At 38.8% G+C, this 23,083-nt stretch overlaps 1 protein-coding gene across 28 annotated transcripts in view; it reads left to right on the forward strand.

Moving 5' to 3' along the window:
* The window catches only part of picalma (phosphatidylinositol binding clathrin assembly protein a), a 69,672-nt gene that overhangs the window by 20,548 nt on the left and 26,041 nt on the right, over positions 1-23,083 (forward strand). For 15 of the 28 annotated variants that reach the window (XM_036595004.1, XM_036594999.1, XM_036595001.1 and 12 more), the window contains 10 exons: positions 6,225-6,367; positions 7,736-7,811; positions 8,943-9,045; positions 10,214-10,307; positions 10,836-10,947; positions 14,785-14,891; positions 15,237-15,278; positions 17,886-17,971; positions 20,929-21,052; positions 21,927-22,108. In XM_036595004.1, the coding sequence (XP_036450897.1) occupies positions 6,225-6,367; positions 7,736-7,811; positions 8,943-9,045; positions 10,214-10,307; positions 10,836-10,947; positions 14,785-14,891; positions 15,237-15,278; positions 17,886-17,971; positions 20,929-21,052; positions 21,927-22,108 (1,069 nt within the window). The remainder of the gene's footprint in view (positions 1-6,224; positions 6,368-7,735; positions 7,812-8,942; positions 9,046-10,213; positions 10,308-10,835; positions 10,948-14,784; positions 14,892-15,236; positions 15,279-17,885; positions 17,972-20,928; positions 21,053-21,926; positions 22,109-23,083) is intronic. The other 13 variants (XM_036595005.1, XM_036595015.1, XM_036595028.1 and 10 more) reach the window with 3 other exon arrangements.

A 23,083-nucleotide genomic window follows, 5' to 3' on the forward strand; every position in this document is an offset into this window, starting at 1 on the left:
CACCATCTTAAGGGCTGTTCCGTTACTTTATTAGCTTTGTGTGTTGGATTAATCTTTATGTATTGGATTTTTGAAATATTAGTCTAATCAAAACATCAGTTAGATGCTGATCATTTTTTTAAAGAAAAAATCAGCCAAATAGTGATATGACTTCAACATCATTTTCTGCAGCCCAACTTCTTAACACCCAAAAATTGGGAATTGAATGTTGACCTGTGTAAATTTGGATCACACATTTAAAAAAAGGCATATATCGTTAAACCCATTGAAGTAAGTAAATTATTTCAAGAATTGTGTTTGACAAGTACATAAAGTGCAATACCAGTGATCTCCTGCTGTTAGAGTGACTGAGAGGAAAGGCTTCTCCTCTAATGCACATTACTGCGCTCGGGTTGCATCGACTCAGAGTTCCAGACTGAACTTAAACATTTCATTACAGATCATTGACGGCATCAAAAGGTCTTACACAAGGTACTGCTTATACCGCCGTGCCGTCTCTTGCTCGCTGTCTTCTCTCTCGCTCTCACTCTTTCGGTCTGTCTTTCTTGTTTGCTGGCTGCCTTACACACTTTCTTTCAGAAGTTATTTCATTCTTGTGTTCTCTCTGATTCTGCGTGTGTGTGTGTGTGTCTGTGTGTGTTACTGTGGTGGAGCAGTAGGAACAACGGGATTGAGAATTAAATCGAAAAGATCATGTGTCTCCACTCACGCAGGGAGGAGCTGGTCATGTGACTTGAAAGAAACGTTTGTCATGGGCAGCAGTCACATGATTAGCAGGCTCTGTTTCAGAGTGTACTTGAGTGAACGGTCAGTCAGTTGCAGAGAGAGTTTCATATGATTTATTTATTTATTTTGATCCTTTTCATTGCAACAACCGTTGAGTCAGATTCTCTATTGGAATGTATCAGTTTGGTGTCAGTGAATGTTGCACTCTCAGAAAAAAGGTAGTAAACTGTCACTGGGGCAGTTCCCCTCTTGTCACTGGGGTGGGACCCTCAAGGGTACATCTCAGTACCTTTAGTCAGGGGACATAACTGTACCATAATCCGTTGAGATACTGACTCCACACACCCCGTCTCGTCTCCAGGCTTTTTATTTTATTGTTCTGTTTTAAAACATTAGACTATGAAAAGGTACAAATACGAACTTTTCACCTGGAAAAACCTGGACCTTAAAGCTGCTGCTGTACCTTTTTGAGGGAACATTTACACTGTTTGTACTCTGATGAATGAAAAATGTACCTGCACAGTATCTTTATTTCTAACAGTGCGTTTATTGAGTTTCATTTTTTTGTTTCTTTTTTATCTGACAAATGCGTAGAAGGTGGTTTTACATGTGATCCATGTTTTGACCAATCCAGTAACAATGTGAGCAGGACATTTTAACAGGCTGCAGAAGTTCTGATTGGTTGTAATACTTATTTCGACCAAACCAGTAAGACTTTTTGGAGGCATTAAGCCACAGTCTTTCATACATGGTTGTATTGCAGATACAAAAACCTCTTGAATTGACAAGTAAGCATGTTAAAGTGCTGGTTGAGGTGATTTGAAAAATGTAAAATATTGGCTCTCATTGTAGGCCAGGCTACCGGGTTGAAAACTGCTGTTGTAAATTATTTGAAATGCCAGCTGTCCTTTTGATTTGATGATGAATGGAGTCATTGATATAATCCAGAATTGATGTTGTAACTTATAATACTTTTAACCCTAATACATTTTACCATTTTGCAGGTATCAGGTTTTGCTAAGACACTGAAAAAGCAGTCTGTTTTTTGTGTGTGCTAACAAACCAGTAGCATTTGCTGCTGTATCTGGTGAGTTATGATGAGTTAGTAAGACATATACTTTCTGTAACATGAATCATTCAGTGGTCTATGTTCCCAGGATTGCAATCCGAGATGACATAAATATGTACATATTTGACTGAATATGTTTTTGGATACAAGTAAAATTTCATTCCATGGTGTGAACACAGTGGATTGATTGACATCTCTCCCTCTAGCTGTGTGTGTTCTCGCTCTGTTTTAGGTTCTCTTGACAGTGTGCTTTGATGTATAGTAAATTCTGTTGGTGCTTGTATTCTGTCCCCTCCCTTCATGCAGGAGAGTTCTGTTGGCTCTCAAAGGCTTTTTGTTGTCATGTGGCTGGTGCTTTGTGCAGGTTTAAATAGAGAATGCGGCCCATGAAGGAAAAGGTGCTTCATGGACCACCCGTATACTCCCATCTCAAACACAAACATACTGCGTTCCCACTTCAAAGGAAACTGAACAAACCATCACCACTAGGCCTTCATAGCTGCGCTGTAATTAGTGTTTTTCTGCTTTTGGTTTTTACTCTCAGCCAGTTTGTAAAAAAAATCCCTAAAATAGTTGCTGTTTGGTGGGAAAAGGCTTCTTGGGTTTACTATCAAGAATTAAAAGCCTCGAAAAGCATAATCTGTAGTGTCTATCATGTTCAGGGTGGGCAATACGGCAAAAATACATTACAGTACGTGAAGACATTTTCATGCTGAAGACATTATGATGCATGATACGTATCAAAATCTTAAGTTAAAGCAAATGCCATTAAACTCCATTATACATATCCATACAGTACTGCTACATTTAAAAATGATGTCAAAAGTTACAGGCACAATGTAGGGATTAGTAATATGGCTTAACATTTTTACAATATCACAATTTTATTTTTCTAAGGTTTAACTTAAAAACCAAGAGCCACACTTATAAAACAGTGCTTTTTGTTCAGCATTTCTCATTCTCTGCTGCACCAAATAAAAAAAAAACAAAAAAAAAACATTATGCTTATTATTTTTTTTTTCAATGAAATATGCGGTTTGTCAATAAGGATTTCAACAGTGTGCTTAGAAAGGCATGTTGTCTCATATTGTGATGTAATTTATCATGGTATAAAATACTGTCCTACTGCCCCCCCAGCATGTTATTTATTTATTTATTTATTTATTTATTTATTTTAAATGAGCAAGAATAAGTTAAAAAATAAATAAATACGTAGTTGAACAGGGCCCAAAACTTTGTAGCAGTTAAGTCTGGGTCAAGAAAGAGACCGGGGTGAGTCAAGTGACCCTTATTAGTCCCACTTTTAACCCAAAGTTAAAGCATTTAACCCATCCATGCAGTGAAACACCACATACACACTAGTGAACATACATACTAGGGGGCAGTGAGCACACTTGCCTGGAACGGTGGGCAGCCCTATCCACAGCGCCTGGGGAGCAGTCGGGGGTTAGGTGCCTTGCTCAAGAGCACTTCAGTCACATACTGTCGCCTCATGGGATCGAACTGGTGACCTTCTTGTCACAGGGCTGGTTCCCTCACCTCTAGCCTTGATTGTTTTTCAGATTATAAAAATATAAAGAAGAAATTGGGAAGAACTGAAATTTGATTGTAGTTCATTGTAAAATTTGTTTGTAGTTAATCATTCAAGATATTTTAATAAATAATAGATTTTATAAAACATTTTGTAAAAATATAATGTCCTATAATAATAGCCTTTGTCATCATTGTCGTCCTTTTGGTCCACATTTGTGTTGTGACATTGAGAAGCCCATGATAGTGAGGTTATTCTCTGTTTTCGTCTAAAACTTCAGTCACCACTTAAAGTCAACTGAATAAAAACCAAACAACCATCATGGAGAGGATCAATTAGATCCTTCACCAGCAGCAAAAGAAAGAACATGTAGTTTAAAGAAAGAACTGTTTTATTTAGAAAGAACCATTTCATTCTGCTGTTGTTCAGCAAAGATAGAAGTTTCCGTTTCCAGTTACCGCAGGTGGAGGATCGCGATTGGCTGGTCTCCATAACAATTTCCGAGTCCTTGTTACCCTGAGATGGAGACGAGACCAAGTCACAGTGATATCAGGACCACAAGACAAGACTGAGACGGTTAATTTAGGGTCTTCAGACTGGTCTCGAGACTAAGTACTACAACCCTAGTGATAACGATATCCGATTGTTGTTCTGCCCACTCCTACCACATGTGAACCATTAAACATCTGTCTGATCAGATCAGCAGTTACACCTGTAAAATGCTGTCGTCTTGATAGCAGCGTAATGAGCAGAGTAGAAGGGAGACGCTGTTCTTTGCTCAGCACTCTTATTTTGAAATGCTTTATGCTGAACTTATGAATGGAATCATGAACTGATTGAAGAAAGTCATAATGCTGCAGTCGCACATGCGCTCTCTCCTTCGCCATCCCTCTCGCTTGTTTCATCGCTCTCTCACTCTCTCTCCAGATGGCTATGGAGCTGAGCCAAATAGGCTCTCTGCCTCTGTCGTTCTCTCTTTCTCTTTCTCTCTCATAGACTCACGTAGAGGACCTCTGCCTGAATGCTTACACTATATTGAAGATTTCAATAGGTCCTGAGCACCTGTGGAAGACATACTCTAGAGATCACTCTAAAATCATCCATAAGGGCCCATATTCAACATTTTTTCTGTTTACCTGTTACTGTGATGCAGGTTTAGATTAGGTGCCCTATAAATAATTGATTTTTAAAATTAAATGGTCTTTTTGTTGTTCACTGTATGAACAGCTGTTAAATTACAAGCATAAAGTAGCCAAATCTTGCTTCCTAGCTGTTTGTGTAGTCGTTTCCAACTGAAGACAGAAATGGCTCAAGCTTTAAAAAAAGTCACTCACTTTTATTGAAATGCGTTTGCCTCAACACAGCAAATTCTGTTCGTGATTTAAACCTTTGACGTGAAAGCTAACAACTGTGGAATACAGTTGTGATTAATTTGATTTGATTACGATTGGGCGATTATGTAATAGACTGGGCTAGTCTAATTACATTGGTTTTACCATTTTTCAAACTTCTCTTTATCCCTTGTGCAACAGTTGCATGTTTGTGTTGAGCAAAATATGCTGTCATTGCTGCTCTATTGAAAAACAGAACATCTGGTCCATGTATGACTATAATTAAAATGTAGAATCAAAATTAAATCTTTTAGACTGATGTTTAAATAACCTCTGTTCTGACTGCTTTGCATTGTGTTCAAAAAGCTGAAATTTGCCAGAGCAACACTCCTTATCACTTCACTGTGAATAGGCAGGCTGCAATTTTGTGCAGTGGGAGGTTGCATGTAAGCGTACGTTCACATTACAAGCCTCATTGCTCAAATCCAGTTTTTTGCTCAAATCTGATCTCTCTGACAGGATGGTTCACACTCGTTTAGGTAAGTGATCCAAATCTGTCATTAATGTGAACCAACCGGCGTCCTGAAATGACCCGCATGCGCACATCCTACTCAGTAACGTCACGTGAATGAATCACGTTCATCAGCACAAACTAATGAGCAAAACGAGCTTCGCTGTGAAGATAATTAACTCTGATCAGCTCTCAGCTTCATTATTAGAGCGAGACGAAGGTGAAAATGGTGAGATGTTGCTTTTCCACCGTTTACAGGGTTTAACTTCTGTTCAGCGCTGCTGCCATGGTAACGCTGAATGATGGCACATGCGTGGTGGAAAACAAGCACATGAATTCGGATCTGAGCGTCACATTAAGATCACACAGCCACAAATCGGATACGTATTCGATCTAGGACCACATATGAAAGTGGCTTAGGTTGGATTTGAAAAGATCAGATTTGCATGTTCACACAGCCCTGAAAACATCAGATCTAAGTCACATTCGGGCAGAAAATCAGATTTGTGCCACTTCAACCTGGTAATGTGAACATAGCCTAAATGTGCTCATAGTTATTTCTAACAGGCTGTTTTTGCAGGTCCATTTAGACTGAGTGGACTTAATTTATGAGGTTTCATTTCTTCTAGTGAATCAAACATCCACAAGAATGTGACAAGGAAGTATTTGCCTCCTCCTTCTTTGCCCTTGCTGTCAGCAGCTTGTCACTGTTCACTCTATTTGGTAAAACTCTACTGACCGTAGACGTCATTGCAGAAGTAATAACTGCTGGGGCTTTTTGAAAGTCCCTCCTGAGTTACTTTTAGCCAATTCCTCCCATAAATATAGACTTGAAGAAAAGAACGGAGGCTCGAGCCAAAGTTTGGCTGAAAGTTTGGCTATGAATCAGTTTCAGTGAGCTCATACTTTAGCACCAATAAACATTACTGGCCTCTCGAGATTGGGAATGTTTGTCATTGTGATATTGCTGTGAACACTTGCACACGTATACAGACTGTCTTCGAGATGCTAACCTATAATCTGTTTCTCTGCCTGTCTGTCCATCTCTCTCTTCAGATCTGATCCAGTGCACAAATGAGATGAATGTGAACATCCCTCAGCTGGCAGACACACTATTCGAGCGCACCACCAACACTAGCTGGGTGGTAGTGTTCAAATCCCTCATCACCACACACCACCTCATGGTCTATGGCAATGAGGTCAGTTAAACACGTACAGATCTGTACTTCAGTGGAAAATTTAAATGTACATTTCCTCTTGCATGTCTGTGTTTTGACAAAACTTTGCGATGATTTTTAAATAAGCCAACATCACAAAGGTAGAAACAGTATTAGCTCCAGTTTATTGGCCAGTTCATTAGCATACCAGTTCATTTGGTATACTGGTTGAAGTTCTTCCTCTGGTATTTGTTTTGTCATTACAATTGTACTAGCATGCCACAAATAAGCACAGATAATGCAACGTATAAACAATGTAAACCACTGTAACGTTATCCCCTTTAGCTGAGTGGCTCAGCCAGGGTTGTTTCAGACTTGTTTCAAATGAAAGAGTTCCTCGCTCACTTCCCGCTTTCTAGTTTGTTACATCTTTCTCTAATGCCAATCCAGATAGATGTAATACTGAGTTCTATATTTTATGGATATTTATGTGTCTGGGTCGACAACGGCAGACAATTTCGTGAAAAATGTTGGATGTCAGCGTCGGCCTGCAGTTTCCAAATTAGTGCATCCCCAATACATAAATCAATTAAGTTTTGTATTAATGAGCCACATTATTGAAAACCATTGTGCTTTTTATTACATGTAACAGTTCGTAATGAGCTGTATGGCTTGGTGGAGTATTTATATGATGATTATTATTATTATTATTATTATTTATTGCACTTTAGTGTTTTATAACAGCAGTGAGCCAGACAAGATTGCGATGAAGTGTTTTACTACAGTTAAGGTGATTGAAGGCACTCCATGTTGTTCTCAAGGATGCACGACTATAATCATGATAAAATGATTGTAAAATGTAGATGATGTAAACTGATTTGTATTGTTGTGTTTTTTTGTTTTTTTTTTTTGTTCCCCATGCACACAAGTGTATACTGACTGAGTGACTATGTTTGAAGTAAAGAGAAAATTGTGTACATTCAATTATTTGCAGACTTTTTCACTTTCACTTTAACCTTGAGGACAAGTTTTTAAATTTTCTGCCAAGAGACCTGTTGTCCATACTTTTAATCTGTTATGAATCAGCTGTTTTGGATATCAGGTTTGAAAATAACATTCTCTCTATGAACAGTTCTGTTTATTTCTGTTTGCTATAGTCTCTCTTATTTATTTCCACAGGCTTATTCAGAATTGCAGTGCTATTACATTTAAGCACCCATTTTTAAAATGTTATCTCAACTGTTCGTGTTAGTGAATCCAATGTAAACGGGCTGTCACCGTCATAAGAAGAAGGCTGTAGTCCACTTCTTATCTCACTTCAGTTCTAATACAGTTACTATTTGACAACATCTGAGTGGCCTCAGAGGAGGAAAATGGAAAAACTAATTTTCTTCCCCTTTATGTTTACAGCGATTTATTCAGTATTTGGCTTCCAGGAACACATTATTCAACCTCAGTAATTTTTTGGACAAAAGTGGCTTACAAGGTAGGTGCTTTCAAGCTCATTATCAGTGTTAGAATGTCAGTATGTCAAATCACAGTGTAGTAGAAGTAAAGCTCTGTTTGGTTTCCCCTGTAAATCAGCCTTGCAGGCCTGCAGGGTCCGTAGCTTTTACTGCATGCCGTGCTGTGACAGCTTGGCCAGAGGTCAATGTGTGATAGGACAGGACCAGAGGGACCAGTGGCAGCTGTCAAAGCTTTCGTGCACTCTCTCTCTCTCCCTCCCTCTCTCCTTACCTCCCTTTCTTTTTTGCTCTTTCTGTCTTCTTCACGCTTCCCTGAGGGGCATGTTTAGCAGCATGGCTGAATTTCAGCTTAAATAAAGCACTCCTGGATTTATTTACCCAAGACTTTCCCAAGTTAACAAGCTGCCTGGCAGCCAGCACTCATACAGGGTGGAAATATGTAGAGCAGTTTGCCTCCCGGTGGTGCAAGTGTCTTGTATAAAGATATTATTATTATTATTATTATTATTATTATTATTATTATTATTATTATTATACAGGGTATATGGGTCACCTGCATAGTTTCATCCAGGTCCCCTTTTGGAAAACTCCACCTGGCTGGTGGTAATTAGCCCCCGCGTAATTTGAATTTGAGACCGCTTCTCTACAGACTTAATATATAGTGGACTTTTTAGATACGTATTAAATGAATGGTTTGGTCAATAATGTTCATAACAGTGATTGGGAACAAGTGATGTGTATGAAAAGTACATGCCTCTTAGTGGCCCATATTTTTCAGATGTCTGCGTAAGAACACTTGATACAAGCTTGGGTCTCATCAGTACAGTTAATCTAATTTGGTGCTATGTAAAAGGCATAAACTGTGGTCATATTCTGAGAAGTTGAGCCAATGATGGCAACATTAGCATGTATGGTCGCACTGTTCTTTTACAAAGAGTACTAGCAATAGACTAATGGCCATCCTCTTGAAATATAAGACCATATAGCTCGTTAGAAGGATGTAATATTTATAAATACTGTAAATGGATCTAAATATCATTGGAATTTTTCCACTCTGCTTGTATTATTGGAGATTCTAATATGTTTTGTGTAATTTTGTTTTCAAAGATTTTCAAGAGATATTTCTAAACATTGCAGTTCTTCTTTTCCAGGCTACGATATGTCCACTTTTATCCGAAGATATAGCCGCTATCTGAATGAGAAAGCTGTGTCTTACAGACAGGTGGCTTTTGATTTCACTAAAGTGAAAAGAGGGTAAGTGTATTTTCCTTTACACCAGGGGTCGGCAACATGCAGCTTTTTTACTGCCCTGTTGCGGCTCCGCAGCAGAACTAGATATGTAGATAAACATAAAATAATCCTCCTTTGTAGAAAAATAAAACTTTGCTGATAGTCCGTTCTAACACCGTTTTAACAAGCGCTGGCGTTAACGTATGACTGCTAATTCACCGACCTTTAACCGTAAAGGTTGGTGCGCGGACTGCTGGTCACCATAGCAATGCAGATGAGAATCTGGCCTAGCTAGTTGCTAATGAAAAAGGCAAAGAGAAAGATTTAAGATGAACGTCAATAATTTGGAGACGAATGAACTACTTTTAACCTGCAACAAGAAACTGTCAAACACTAAAAAGTTGAGAAGCTGAAGTCAGTTTCTCGTTCTCCAGCTTCAGTTGTCCTGTTCCACCTTAAATGGTGCATCAGTTGCATTCTGGAGCCTCAGGCACCATTTATGGTGTAACTGGAAAATTCGTAAAAAAGCTGGCAAATGAGAAGCGACTTCAACCTCGTAAAGAGTCGAATATTGAGAGACATTTTACAAGAAACTATTCTATTTTTATGGAAAGTTTCCTGCTGGAGGTGCGAGAAATTCTGCTAGCTGAGCTAAAGCTAAAAGCAGAGCAGAGTAAATCTGCGTTTTCGTATATATTATATTTTTATCCTATATAAATAAATTAGCACATACTGAGACATATTTACAGCCAAGATGGTAAAATGGGCAAAAAATGTGGCTCCCAAGGTGGTTTGATTTTTGTTGAAAGGTCAGAATGGCTCTTCTTAACATTTGGGTTGCGACCCCTGCTTTACACCATAGCTGTAGCCTGTCTAGTGCTTGCAGCAGGTAGCTGGGTGTAATTTCTAAACCTCTTTTGCAACAAAGAATTGGACAGAGGGTCCATAACGGTTAGTTTGTAATAGTAAGAAGAGAACGGTTAACAGTTCCCAGACTGTTGCTAATTAGTACTGTTAGCATTTGGTCTTGTTTTGGAGTGCTGGACAGCTTAAGGTTGCCACCATGCGTATGCTTTACCTTGATCACAAGAGCCAACATTTATTTATAGCAGTCCTCTAAAATCCTAAGATGTATGTCGATACTAGTCTGATGGTCTTGTGATGTCGAATATTGTGCATTTATTCACTCCAGGGCAGATGGTGTGATGAGAACCATGAACACAGAGAAGCTGCTGAAAACCCTCCCCATTGTCCAGAATCAGATGGACTCTCTTCTCGACTTTAATGTGAGTTTGACCTTCAGAAGGCATGCATCTCATTATTTAACCATCTACTGATGGATGATTATTTTGATTTGTGTCTTTACTTTATCTGTTGGAAAGTGGATATTTGTTTTAGCCCCATGTTACCTAACAGACTGTTGACGATACATTAAGAGACTTTGCCTTTATCCTCTTTAGCTCATTAAAATCTGCCTTTAGAGTAGAGTTGAGCCGTATTAATGACCACATTCGTCAAAGTAAAAGGTATCAGCATGTGGATTTGGAGCTTTCTTTGTGTATTCTTTCGTTGTGGAAATGCTGCGTTTTTAAAAAAATAAATAAATAAAATAAGTAAATAAAACATAAGAAGCTCTATGAATTTTCAACTTGGTTAGATTGTGTTCTTCACGTCTCAGAATAATGCAGCAACAACTTTGACAAACCACATTATTAAAGGAGAAAAGTGTCTTTAAAAGCAGAAATAGGTTTTGCTTCCGCATTACAGGGTTAACTGTTTGTTAATCTGATATATTATTTTTTTTCTCTCAACAGGTAAATGCCAATGAACTTACGAACGGGGTCATCAATGCCGCCTTCATGCTCTTGTTTAAAGATGCCATCCGGCTGTTTGCTGCCTACAACGAAGGGATCATCAACCTTCTCGGTGAGCTGCCTTTCCGCTAAAGAAACATTTTTGTGCTGTGCTGGCTCCTGCTGCCTGTTGACTTTTTGCTGTTTGCCTGCCCCCATTGTTTCCTGGTAAAGAAAGTTTTGAACTTGTCCTGATGTAGCCCAGTCAGTGGAGTGTACTTTGGGCCATCTCCCTGCTTTATGAGCCCTACTGCTCTGCTTTACAACAACCACCCATAATTATACCTCTCTCGATGGTCATTCACATAATAACAGTCATAACTGTGGGTTATTTAAGTAAGCTGAATGCAGTTACGTATCCCTTTATGGAGTTTTGGCTGAGCTGGTAATTTGGTGTGAGGCAGGTAGGGGCACTTAAAAAAGAAAGTTTTAGGATGAAAGCTGTGAAATTTCATGAGGAGAAAGTATCTTGAGAATTTGTTGTTAACAGCTTTGTGTTTGATAGGCATATTAGAGCATGTTTATGTTGGCCAAGCGAGCGGCTGACGTGAGTTGGAGAGTGGTATTGTCGTAAACGAATGTGAAAGTTTGTGCAGAATGGCAGACTGGTGAGACATGCTTTGGATCATGTCCTAATGACAAATACCAGAAATAACTGGGTCTTGTGAAATCTTTGAAACTGCTCTGTAAACACTCTGAAGTTGAACTAGGAAATGCAGTTTACCAAAGGTGCAAGTACAAGTTTGTAACACTTTTAATACAGTATCATTATGTATATTCATAATATATCCTGTTTCGTAGATACACCTCTCAGTCCCTTTTTTGCCTTTGTCTTCTATGGAAACCATTGTCAGTGATCAAAACAAGACATCTGAATGTATCCTGTCAGGCCAAAACCTGCCGCGTACTGTACGATAACAGCAATTTTTAATGTTTATCTTGTTACACTGCATGAGATGATTTCAAATAAAATTTTGACCAAATTTTGTGGCAGACTGCAACTTCCATTATGCTGCAGATCAGACCATACAGTATATATTCTGGCGATAGACACAAGAAAATGACAATATTCTGCTTGTGTCTTCTGTTTTCTACTAAAAAGTAGGACCACAAAATAAAAGAAGCTTTCAGCATAAAGGCAAAGTCATGGTAGGAATTTGCAGTTTGCATCTTCTCATAAAATGGTCTTGACTGAGGCTGGACCAGAACATGAGGGTTGGAAAAACATCCTACATGCTAAGATGATTAGCAAGCTAGCTAACTCGCTAACCATGAACAGCAACAACACAAAAGTGAACAAGATTATACACTCACAAGAGTATAATGCTGCACACTTTGCTGTAGCAAAAATTGTAGATAACTGGTATGGTTGGCTGCAGCGGGGTGTGCAGCTGTGGTTAGCCAGGGAGCTAAAATCACATTTAGCAGCCTGGCTAACTTGTCAGCCGCAAGTGTGAAAACAAACGACGAAAGAAAAGATAATACAGTCTCCTCACTGCCAGTGTATCATGAAAGGAAGACTGCATGATACACTAGCCACGTTTACATGCAGCCTAATAATCTGTTAATAATAGCTCACTCAGAATGGAATATGTCCATGTGAACACCTCAGTCGGAATAGACTAGTCCAATTGAGGTTATTCGGATTACAGTTTCTACCTGATTGAACGAGATGGGTAATCGTGTAAATAATCCATTAAATAGAAAAATAATAGCCGTGTAAATGCTTTTATCTGATTATGTTCCCAATCGGAACGTGTAAGTGCGCTCTGATCATGTGTGACACGTCATAGCCAAAGTTTATAATGTTCAACATGGCGGGAGCAGAGGAGATGGTTTATGCTCAGCTTTAAAAGACGGTGGTGGGATGGACGTCCGGCTTCCTTAATACATGTAAAGTTTGTTTTTCTGACATAATTTTAAAGCAATTAGAAACACAAGTGCACCACCTGAAAACTTGTCTCACTCTGACTCGACCTCACGCGATGCTCGTTGTCATGGTAACTACACTAAGTGATTCTCCGTGCATGCTCGTCATTTTGGATCTGATTACTTGTCGTGAGCATGTAAACAGAGATTTCCCATCAGATTGTTGAGTAGAGTGAGCATAGAAACACCTCAGTCTTAATCTACAATGGGAATGTATTCTATCAGATTAGCAAAAATCTTCGCATGTAAACACAGACACTGTCCGTTAGGAGATACTATTATCATGGCTAAAATTAGTTTCCCCGGTTGTGGAGGTTTGGTGTCATGATGGGGGGTCGATTTCAAAAGAAAAGAAAAGTTCTTCAGCTCCATGTCTGGGAGTCGACACTCGAGCCATGACTCAGAGTTGGTGCTTGGAGTTGACACTGCAACTGCAGTTGGCTTGAACATTTTTACAGAGGCGTGTTTAATGCAGGAAAGAATCTGAGTTTGATTGCATACGTTTATTTAATTACCAGGCTTTAAACAGTGGCAACGCTGCTCAGCAGCACAAACTCGGGTCAAAAACACGTTTTTCGACGTGTGCTGCACTGCTACACCTAGCTTAGGTTTGCCGTAAGCATTGTTTTAGGAACCGAATTTTGCACAGAGCTAGAAAGGGAAAGAGGGTTAAACTGAAATTTCTAATTTGCCGTCTTGTTCAAGTTTTCCACTTCACGTTACACAGTGCTATGGTTACATTCATGTGGCTTTGCCCCATTAAGGTAACTGCTGCATCATTTAAGGTGGAACAAAAAAGTTAAATAAGAACCTGGTGAATACAAATCCAACCTCAGCCTTGTGAAAAGAGGAACAAGGTAATATCCAACTGTTGCAAAAACTTGGTTCCTTTTAAAATAATTGAAAAATGATTTGAAATGGTTTCTTTCCAAAGAAGTATGACTACAGTAATGTAGTCATAATTCTTTGGAAAGAAATTACAGTAATGTAGTACGTCACTTAGTTTCCTCTCACCCCTCATTGTATGAAATAGGCTAATGGTAAACATTTGTCAGCTATGATCATTTGTCAAGCTCTCTGATATTACTTGGTATAATCTATGAATTTATGACTATAATCAGCTTCTCAGACATTATTTTTTTTAAATTATGTTTGATTCCAGAAACAGTGTATTGCTAGTTTGGTGCTGCTATATGAAGGGCCATCCCTTCAGAGGGCAGTGCAGCCAGTGCAGTAGCTGTGGTCAAAGACGTGCAGTTTTGTTCACGTTAACACGTCATTGGCAAAAACCAGTGTGACTGGGTCTTAATAGTGGTGACATTTTGCCTGAAATAAAGAGAAAATAATAAAGATGTAGTAGTAGTAGTAGTAGTAGTAGTATTGTTATTACACAGCATAGAGGCGTAGTGCGAAGCTGTTCTCGCTAAGTAAAAATAAGGCTTTGCCAGAACTTTGTTAAAGGCTGGCTTTGGTCGCAGTGGCACTAATGTGGCACTATGAAACCTTTAATTTGACTGTCAATCAAATATTTTTTCATAAATTGCATTTTGCCTGTGAGTTATCATGATGAAAATTGTACAGTGTAAACATGCTTTAATGTGTACTGGGAGGGGCCTATGCTTTGCACTCACCCACAGTCAGGTGTCTAAGCTTTTTTTGGCTTCTTTTAAGGACAGTAATTTTTGGGGCTTATTTTGTTGGAGGGTTGGCACAACAGCCACGGAAAGAAAACTGTGTGAGAACTTATAATTTTGAGCTGTAAATAAAAATCTAGGTCTAAGACGGCGATCAAATAGAACAGATTTATGTATTGGTATATTTCCACTACTGTACATAATCCCTCCTGTCACGTTTGTGTATTGAGTGTATTTTTTTTTTTTTTAAACACAATTCTGAAATGTACCAAAATAATTAAATTGTGTTGTGTTTATACCTCATTGGTCAAATCTGTAAATAACTCCTCCTGCTTTTCTCTGCACAGAGAAGTACTTTGACATGAAGAAGGCTCAATGTAAAGAGGGGCTGGACATCTACAAGAAATTCCTCACTCGAATGACGAGAATCTCAGAGTTCCTCAAAGTTGCCGAGGTGAGTCTGTCTACCCCTGCTGTGTAGTCTGAGCTCCGGATATGAAGATTCATGTGAGCTTGTCAATTATTCATTTGTTATAATGCTTCTTTTTTTTTTATCCTCTAAAACAAATGCTGTCCCTCTTAGCTCTGATACAGAGAGTAGTTGGTCATATTCTCTCTCTGGTACACAGAGATGTGCAGAACATGCGCATTTACCCCAAGCCTTTCAACATTTTTTGGTCCCTGACAGCTGACAAAAGCTTTTTTAGTGTGCTGGTGTGCACAGTGATATCTAGTGGTTCATACTGTACCAACCGCTGACTTGGAAAATTGCCTCTTTCTCTCTTTCGTCTGAACACAGCAAGTGGGCATTGACCGAGGAGACATTCCAGACTTGTCTCAGGTAAGATCCGTAAGTCTTAGGCACTCTCTGCTCTAAGCTTAGTGATACTGACCTGGTTCTGCTGCCTGTGGGCTTTGACTGCAGTGTGATCTCTCTAACCTCCCCTCGCCCTCGCTTCTGTAACCAAACGCACACAGTCCTGCTCTGCTGGTTCATGGCCAGACTCTTCCAGTCTATGCACAGCTGTAGCCTGCCTCCTAGTCTTCTCCACTAGGCTTAGAATTAAGGAACTGCGTAGAACTTGAGACCTAGATTTGAAAGTGCCATAACTAGACAGTGTGGTTTTAAGGTGCGAGCTTAAAGTGATGGTTCAGCAAAAAAAAATCAAATTTACAGTTTTCTCCTCACTGCAAGTGTCGTCAGTCAGCCAAAGCATGAAAACAAAAGTGATTCTATCTTTGCCCAGCACAAAACCTTTTGCCAGAGGCCTGTTTTTTACTCTTTATGCCAGAGAAATGAAGCCAAACTGAGCTAAGGTGTCTAGAGCCTAGCTGCCTCACTATCTCTAGCTTTTTGCTTGTTCTCTGCCTCATCTGGCATCATTTCTATCATTTGAGTAACCCATTCTCTACATTTATAATGCTCATTTGAAGACAGTACTGCGGTTATACTGCTGCGATCAAGTTATACGTCTAAGTTACACTACAGTTATGTGGCTAAGATATTCAGCTTCCTGTCAGTAATGTTAGATATTTGCCTTGATTCTGCACTCACAAGCAAACAAAAAAAAGAAAAATCAAAAGTGAACGTGTTCTTTTCCCTTTCATTAATAAATAGACTTGCTAATGTGGTGTCTGACAATGTATGGCTATTTTCTTTAAAAATGGACACACAGCTTAAAAACAGTAGCAGTAGCTAGTCTTGAAACCTGATCTTTGTCTATGCTTTTGTCTGTTTTTATAGAAAAGCGTTTCATACAGAAAACGCATAAAGAAGAATGAGATTCATGCTAATTTATTGGGTTATAAGCTTCATGTACTTCTTAGCTACATTAGCCCTGTAGCTTCAGTTCAGCAAACTCAGACACTTAACATGCCTTGGCTGATTGATTATACTTGGGTTAAGTGAAAAATGGTGTGAAATTACTTTCTTTTGCAGCACTGTCACTTTAAAAACAGCGCCATACTCCCATCCCAGCACGACTCTGCTCGGCCTTCTCTCAGCCCAGCGCCTGCAGCACCCCCTGCATGCTGCTGATGGGACAATGCCTTGGGCTGCTTGCTATTTCTCTCTCTGTCCTCTGTGCTCTGCACATACAGCCATAAAGGTGTTAGACTTTTTTTTCTGCTTTGTTACTGTAAGAGCAGATTCAGACTCGGTGCTTTCAGGAGTCTGCAAAGTTTGTTTAATTAAAATTTGAGTACTCATTCTCTGTAACCTTTACAACAAGCATACAGAGCACACTCAGGTGCTGGAACAGAGCTGGCAGGGCGCAGACTCCACACTGACGGAGAAATAATCTCTGGAAACATGAGTAGGGCCCGTCTCTCTATTTGGTTTGGCTGCCAGCGTTCACATTGAAAGATGACACTATTTAGAGAAACCTGGGTGACCGGTGGGCATGACTGTCCAGGAAAGCTGTAGCAGAGTTAGTTTTTAAAGTGATCTTCTGTCATTTTTTTAAAATCTGTCTGCTGCATTTATAGAATATGGTTGATTAACATGGATAGGATTTTTCCCGTACTTAGGAAAGAAGAAACTAGGAAGCTAATAGGAAGGTGCTTCAGCATCTGCCCGTTGGCTTCTATTATCAACATATTTCTACATGTGAAATTTCACCAATATTTCAAACTATGTGCATAATCAAATCTTGGGATGTAAACAAAGTCATTCAGAGTGATTTAAAATTTAAATGCACCATTCTAGAGAAGATAATTCATAGTGGTGCTGATGGGAACCAGACGTCCGAAGTGTTTAATGCCTGTAAAAGCTACATCTGTTACATTAATTGGGTCTAAATATGTTGTATGATGTCTGAGTTTTAGGTTAAGGGTTTTTTTTTTTGGTTTTGTGTTTTCTTTTTTTTTTCTTCTTGGGAAACATTAATAGTGGAGAGGTACATGCAGGGTGTTGTAATGCAAAATAGTACCCAAAGAAAACCTAGGTTTTATGATTTTCTCTTTTATGATTGACTGTTTACATTTCAACAACTGAATAATGCATACATTTTTGAAAAATTGGTCAAATACCTCACAGTGAAATTGTCTGTTGTAATCGACCGTATACCATACTAATGGCAGATAGACATTATGTTGAGGAAAAACTGAAGAAATCCATCAAGGTCCAAATATGATTTTGCTTTTAGTCTGCAGGTTCATTCTACTTTTCTTAAATGCTCTGAAAATACTTCTTTCAAACTACCACCTTTATATTCTGTATCTTTCCCTATCTCTGTTTTCAGTTTACAGTCTGTGTAAGTATCTGCTTCTCCCTCTCTCTCTCTCTCTGTGTTCGATGGTAGCTTGTTCCCATTGTGGTGATGTTAAAGTACTTTGCATGCTCGCTGTGTGTGTGTGTGTGTGTGTGTGTGTGTGTGTGTGTGTGTGTGTGTGTGTGCGCGTGCGCGCATGTCTGCAGTACTAAAATGGTGAACCTCCCCCTCTCCAGGCCCCCAGTAGTCTCCTGGATGCCTTAGAGCAGCACTTGGCTTCACTAGAGGGGAAAAAGGTGAAGGACTCGACGGCGGCCAGCAGGTACAGTGAGTCGCTTCGTTAACTTTGCATTCCAGTGTCCAGCCAGGTTGTTGTTCAGAACTTACAAATTTAGCAAGTGTGTGAGACTTTCTGAATCTCTGTGTTTGTGTGTATGTATGGTGTGGGGGTGGCTGGAAGAGCTTTCAGCCCTGCAACTGAGGTGAATGTTGTTGAACTGTTAAGAAGGAAAATTCAAATGTAGAAAGCAGATGTAACTCCCAGCAGCCCTTGATGCATTGTATTCTCTCTTAAGCCTTTTAATTAACCAGAAAGAAGTGATCTGATTAAACTAAAATGAATTTGCACATTCTGATTCTTCATTTTCATTCTCTGCATGCTACTGCTATAAAATGTTTCTGACATATTATTATTTTTACACCAGTTGAGTGAATAACACAGCAGGAGTACACTTTGCACATACTTCTAAAAGCAAAAAAATAAACTCAAAGCATTAAGTTTCTTTTATGCTAGTAACAGTTCTGGAATTTTTTAGGCTAATTTATTGGGTTATAAGCTTCATGTACTTTTAGCTACATTAGCCTTGTAGCTTCAGTTCAATTGGAGGGTCTGTAGATTTTGTTCAGGGGCCTAATATAAATAAGTGCATTGAAGTGCAAAATGCTTCATAATTATCACATCAACCACACTAGTAATATAGTGAAAACATTAAATGTGAAATTAAGCATTCTGGTGCATAGAATACAGATGAAGTCTACAATTGCTGTAGAATGTTTTACTTTAATAAGTTCAACAACTATACAAGTATGACATGTAAAAAAGGTTCCTGCGTTGCAGATACAATTTTAAAAAACATCTATACTCACTGAAAAAGGCAAGGCGTGCTTGGGCCCCGATGATTACCACTAACGGTAGGTGGTTGTTTAGACCTCAGAAGAAAATCCGCGTAATTCAACATGTTCATCAGTTTCAGATGGGAATGTAGTGGTAGCTGTGTGTCTTGGCTGCGGACAATGACTTGATATATGTTTACGTTTACATTTACATTTTTTACATTATCATTCGAAAGCTATCGAATAAAGAAATCATGCATGTGAAAACGAAACCAACTTTACCACTCTCAAAACGTTTTCACATCTACTGTACATGACCATCTTTATATACATGACCATGATCTGCTGCAGGTGAAGATGATTGTTTTGAAGAAGAAAAAATGTAGTTGTGGCTAAAAAAGAAAAAAAAAGTTAATAAAGCAGATTAAATGAGACTACAGTTTAAGGGGGGGGGCTATTTAGCAGTTTCTGTGAGTGATTTTAGACAGGGGATTTGTTCATACCAAGTACTAGGACAGAGCTCAAAGTGCTTCTCCACTACAAGTTTGAAACCACTTAAAACATTTTGCTTAATACCCAGAGTGTAGCAAAACAACAGAAGCAGAAAGGAGAGTCACTGCTAGCACATCGACGCCATCTGTAGATTCAACTTTGGAAAGATGAAAATTCACAAACGACACTGTAAAAGTCAGAAAAACTACAAGATATTTTAATTCACTGTCTTGGATGATCGGCTGTTCTCTGTCATTGAGGACATTGAATTCTGTGGCAAATACTGTGTAAACTGGTTTTATTTATTGATAGCTTATTGACAATATATTATTATTGTAAAACATAAAATGCAAGTTAAACAGCAAAGTTTTGGCAAAGTGTGCCTTGAATTTTGCTTTTGGACAAGAATTCATTTTGGTGCATTACTATCAATTGTAAAGCATTGGTCTTTAATCTGTTTTGATAAGAGTGTAACAATACACGCTGCCCATAATTCGATTTGATTCTCGAAACTGGATTTGCAATTTGGTGTATTTATAATATTGTGAACAAAATCTGAATGAGGGAAAATTATGACTGTAATGTTTGTTGCACAGCTTACTAATGACTCTAGAGCTGGGAGGCAGGAGTGGTACTGCAGTGAGATATTTATTGGTGCTGTTTGAACATCAAACAATGCACTTACATTATGTGGCATAAATAATAGAATGACCACAATCTCAACACACAGTGTAGCCTGACCTACAATACAGTCAGTGTAATATATGTGACAAAATTTTTAAAAATATAGTATATAATTATAGCTGGTTAAATTTAGAATCATGTTATAAATTTTTATAAATTCATTCCGAGCATCCATATCAACTCGCCTCCGAGTGCAGCAAACCGCACCGCTTTTCACAGATTTTTTTTTTTAAGCTAAACAAGCAAAGATGCCTGAAGGTGTAATTAGTGATAAGGTTGGGAAAACCATTGAGGCACTAGAAGATGAATATTTGAGAAAATTTATCGAAGTGACTTAAGTTCATTTGTGCTGTTTGTGGTATATTAGTACTTTGTTGCAGCCTCTAATGGGTTTAGATTTTATTTAGCACTGCGGTAATAAACATTTATGGTTAATCATAATCAATCATATGTTCAGGCAACCCCTACTAAACAGACTTTATATATGGTTTGTTAATGTAGTTGCCCTTGCTGTTTTACGTAATGCTTGCATTTGTAATTAATACATTTAAAAATAAATTATCAGAATCATTCGAGGGAATTGTCAGTGGTGTTGGATTCAGAATTCAAATGATACCCAGCCCTGCACACAGCAGTTTAGTCTGCACTGGAGTTGTTTGGTTTCATAAGAAAGTAGAAACCCAGAGGTCATTTGCCTTTTAATGACACCTTTTAGGTAGAATTTGATGACTCGCATTTTGAGCAACAGCAAAAAATTACTTCACTAGCTCCAGCATTTGGACGGAAGCCAGGGGTCAAAGTGCACTTCTGTGAAGGAATCAGTAAAACCCTGATCTGTGTGTCTGCTACAGGCCAGGGGAAGTCCACTTTTACCAACACAGCAAATGATACTGACATGTTTGCTCACTCTGTCCTATTTCTCTCTCCCCCTCTCCCCCTCTCTCTCTCTCCCTCTCTCCTCCCTCTCTCTTCCTCTCTTCTCCCTCCTAGGGCCAGTACGCTATCCAACGCAGTGTCCTCTCTGGCGAACACAGGCATATCTTTCACCAAAGTGGATGAGAGGGAAAAGCAGGCAGCTCTTGAGGAGGAACAGGCTCGTTTAAAAGCACTTAAGGTGTGTTACGGCCTGACACCTTACCTAACTCTACCATTACTGACATACAGTACTGTTTAAAAGTTAGGCCACCCTTCATTTATTTAATGTCCAGTCAGGACCATTAAGTGATTTTTCAGCACCAGTAAACAAAAAAAAAAAAACATATTAGACACAAATTTACACGTTTTTGGGAGACACGTTCAGTTTTTTAAAGAAATCTGCTTCAGTTCAGTTCTAGAAGTTGGTTGCATTTTCTGCTACTTGTGAAATAATTCTACACACATTCAATCATGTAGAGGTCTGGACTTTGGGGTGGTCAGCCCATTGTTCTGAGAAAACCAGCAGTTTCTTTTTATTTTCTTATTTATTTTTCTTTTTTTTTTTTTCTTTTTTTTTCTTTTCTTTTCTCTGTAGCAGCTTCTTGACAGCTGCGCATCCTTTCAGATCTGAAGCAGATCTTTCTTCTGTCTCTCGAAAATGGAAGCTTTAGGTACTATTTTTCTGATGGTTTTTGTGGTCTAACAGGTCTTACACATCTTTTAATATATATTTCTAATACAAGGTTTTTCTCTTATTTCACTGATTTTTCCCTTCATTCAAGTGGATTTTAATGATCTCCTCAGAAATATCTCCTGAAAAATGAATGACTTGTAGTTAATAGTGCTTACTAAAAATTAAATAAATTAAGGGTGGTCTCTGACTTATACTGTGCATGCACCCATTCCACCAAAGGACTGCTTCTGCCTTATAGGACTACAATACGAAAACACAAGAATAGAAAAGGATTAATAAATGTGGTTGTGGCTAATCTCGGTATTTGACTCTCTAAGGTGCGCACTGTGGAGTTTTGTATGTATTACGTGTTTGAGTCTGTATGTGTGTGTTCTCTCAGGAGCAGCGCCTGAAGGAACTCTCCAAAAAGCCTTCCACATCCTCCACCACGGCTGCCTCTCCGGTCTCCACGGCAACCGGCAGCATCAGCACTGCCCCGGCCATCGACCTGTTCTCCACACCCAGCTCCACCAGCAGGTTAGGGAGATGTGAGGAGAGGGAGGGGAAAGATGGCCAAGAAATGTGAGCCATTCTTGCTCAGCTCTGCTCCACTCAGTCCCCTTTCAGTTCCCATTTTGTATCACTACACAATTTTCATGTGCACATGAGTTGCTGCAGTTCTTGGAGGCAAGCTGTAATGTAGTGTAGGAACAGGAATTCACAGATTGTGCAACTAATTTCAGTTCTCATAACTAACTACACCCACTTAACCCTGTTGTGTGTAGCTGGGGTTTAAATCTCACAATGATGCAATTTAATTCTACTGTGTCTCTTTAGGAAACATGTACTTAACATACTTATGAAGTATCGAATTTTACCCAGGTTTTGTTTGATTATGTAGTATGGAGGTACTTTATTTTGTTGTGAAGATTTTTTTTTTTTTTTTAATTTTGGCCAGAAAATTAATACATAATGTACTGACTATGAGGGTAAGTTGGGGAAAGTAGCCCCCCCAGCGTTCCCAGAACCAGAAATATTATATAGTTAGATTACATTTAAACAACAGCATTTATGTTGTAGCTGATATATGCAAACCTGATTTTGCCTTGTCATATGCACTAATCATTTGCACTTTTTGATACATTTGGGTGGTAGTAGTAGTAGTAGTAGTAGTAGTAGTAGTAGTAGTAGTAAAATGGCATTTACATCATGTATTTAATAGAATCACTGACTTTAAGTTAGTCTTGTGCTGGTAGTGGGGCAAGACTCACCTTTTAAAGGTTTTTTATGGGCCAAAAAAAATGTGCATGAGTTTCATCCTGTATATGCTGAACTCATGCACAGATATGGTTTAGCTTTACAGTAAATGGGCATTAATATTTGCACTTATTTAACTATAACACATGTTCTAAAGCAGAATGACCTACAGGGGTTAACTGAATGTAGTGTTAAGTCTTCCCCAAGGACTCTTATTGATGTAAGTGGCATTCCTGTCTGGAAGGTATATTGAACATTTTCGCTGCTGACGGAACAAAATCTCTTCTCTCCATGATAACA

The sequence above is a fragment of the Colossoma macropomum genome, unplaced genomic scaffold (assembly GCF_904425465.1).
Source record: "Colossoma macropomum unplaced genomic scaffold, Colossoma_macropomum, whole genome shotgun sequence".
In the NCBI taxonomy this organism is placed as follows: Eukaryota; Metazoa; Chordata; class Actinopteri; order Characiformes; family Serrasalmidae; genus Colossoma; species Colossoma macropomum.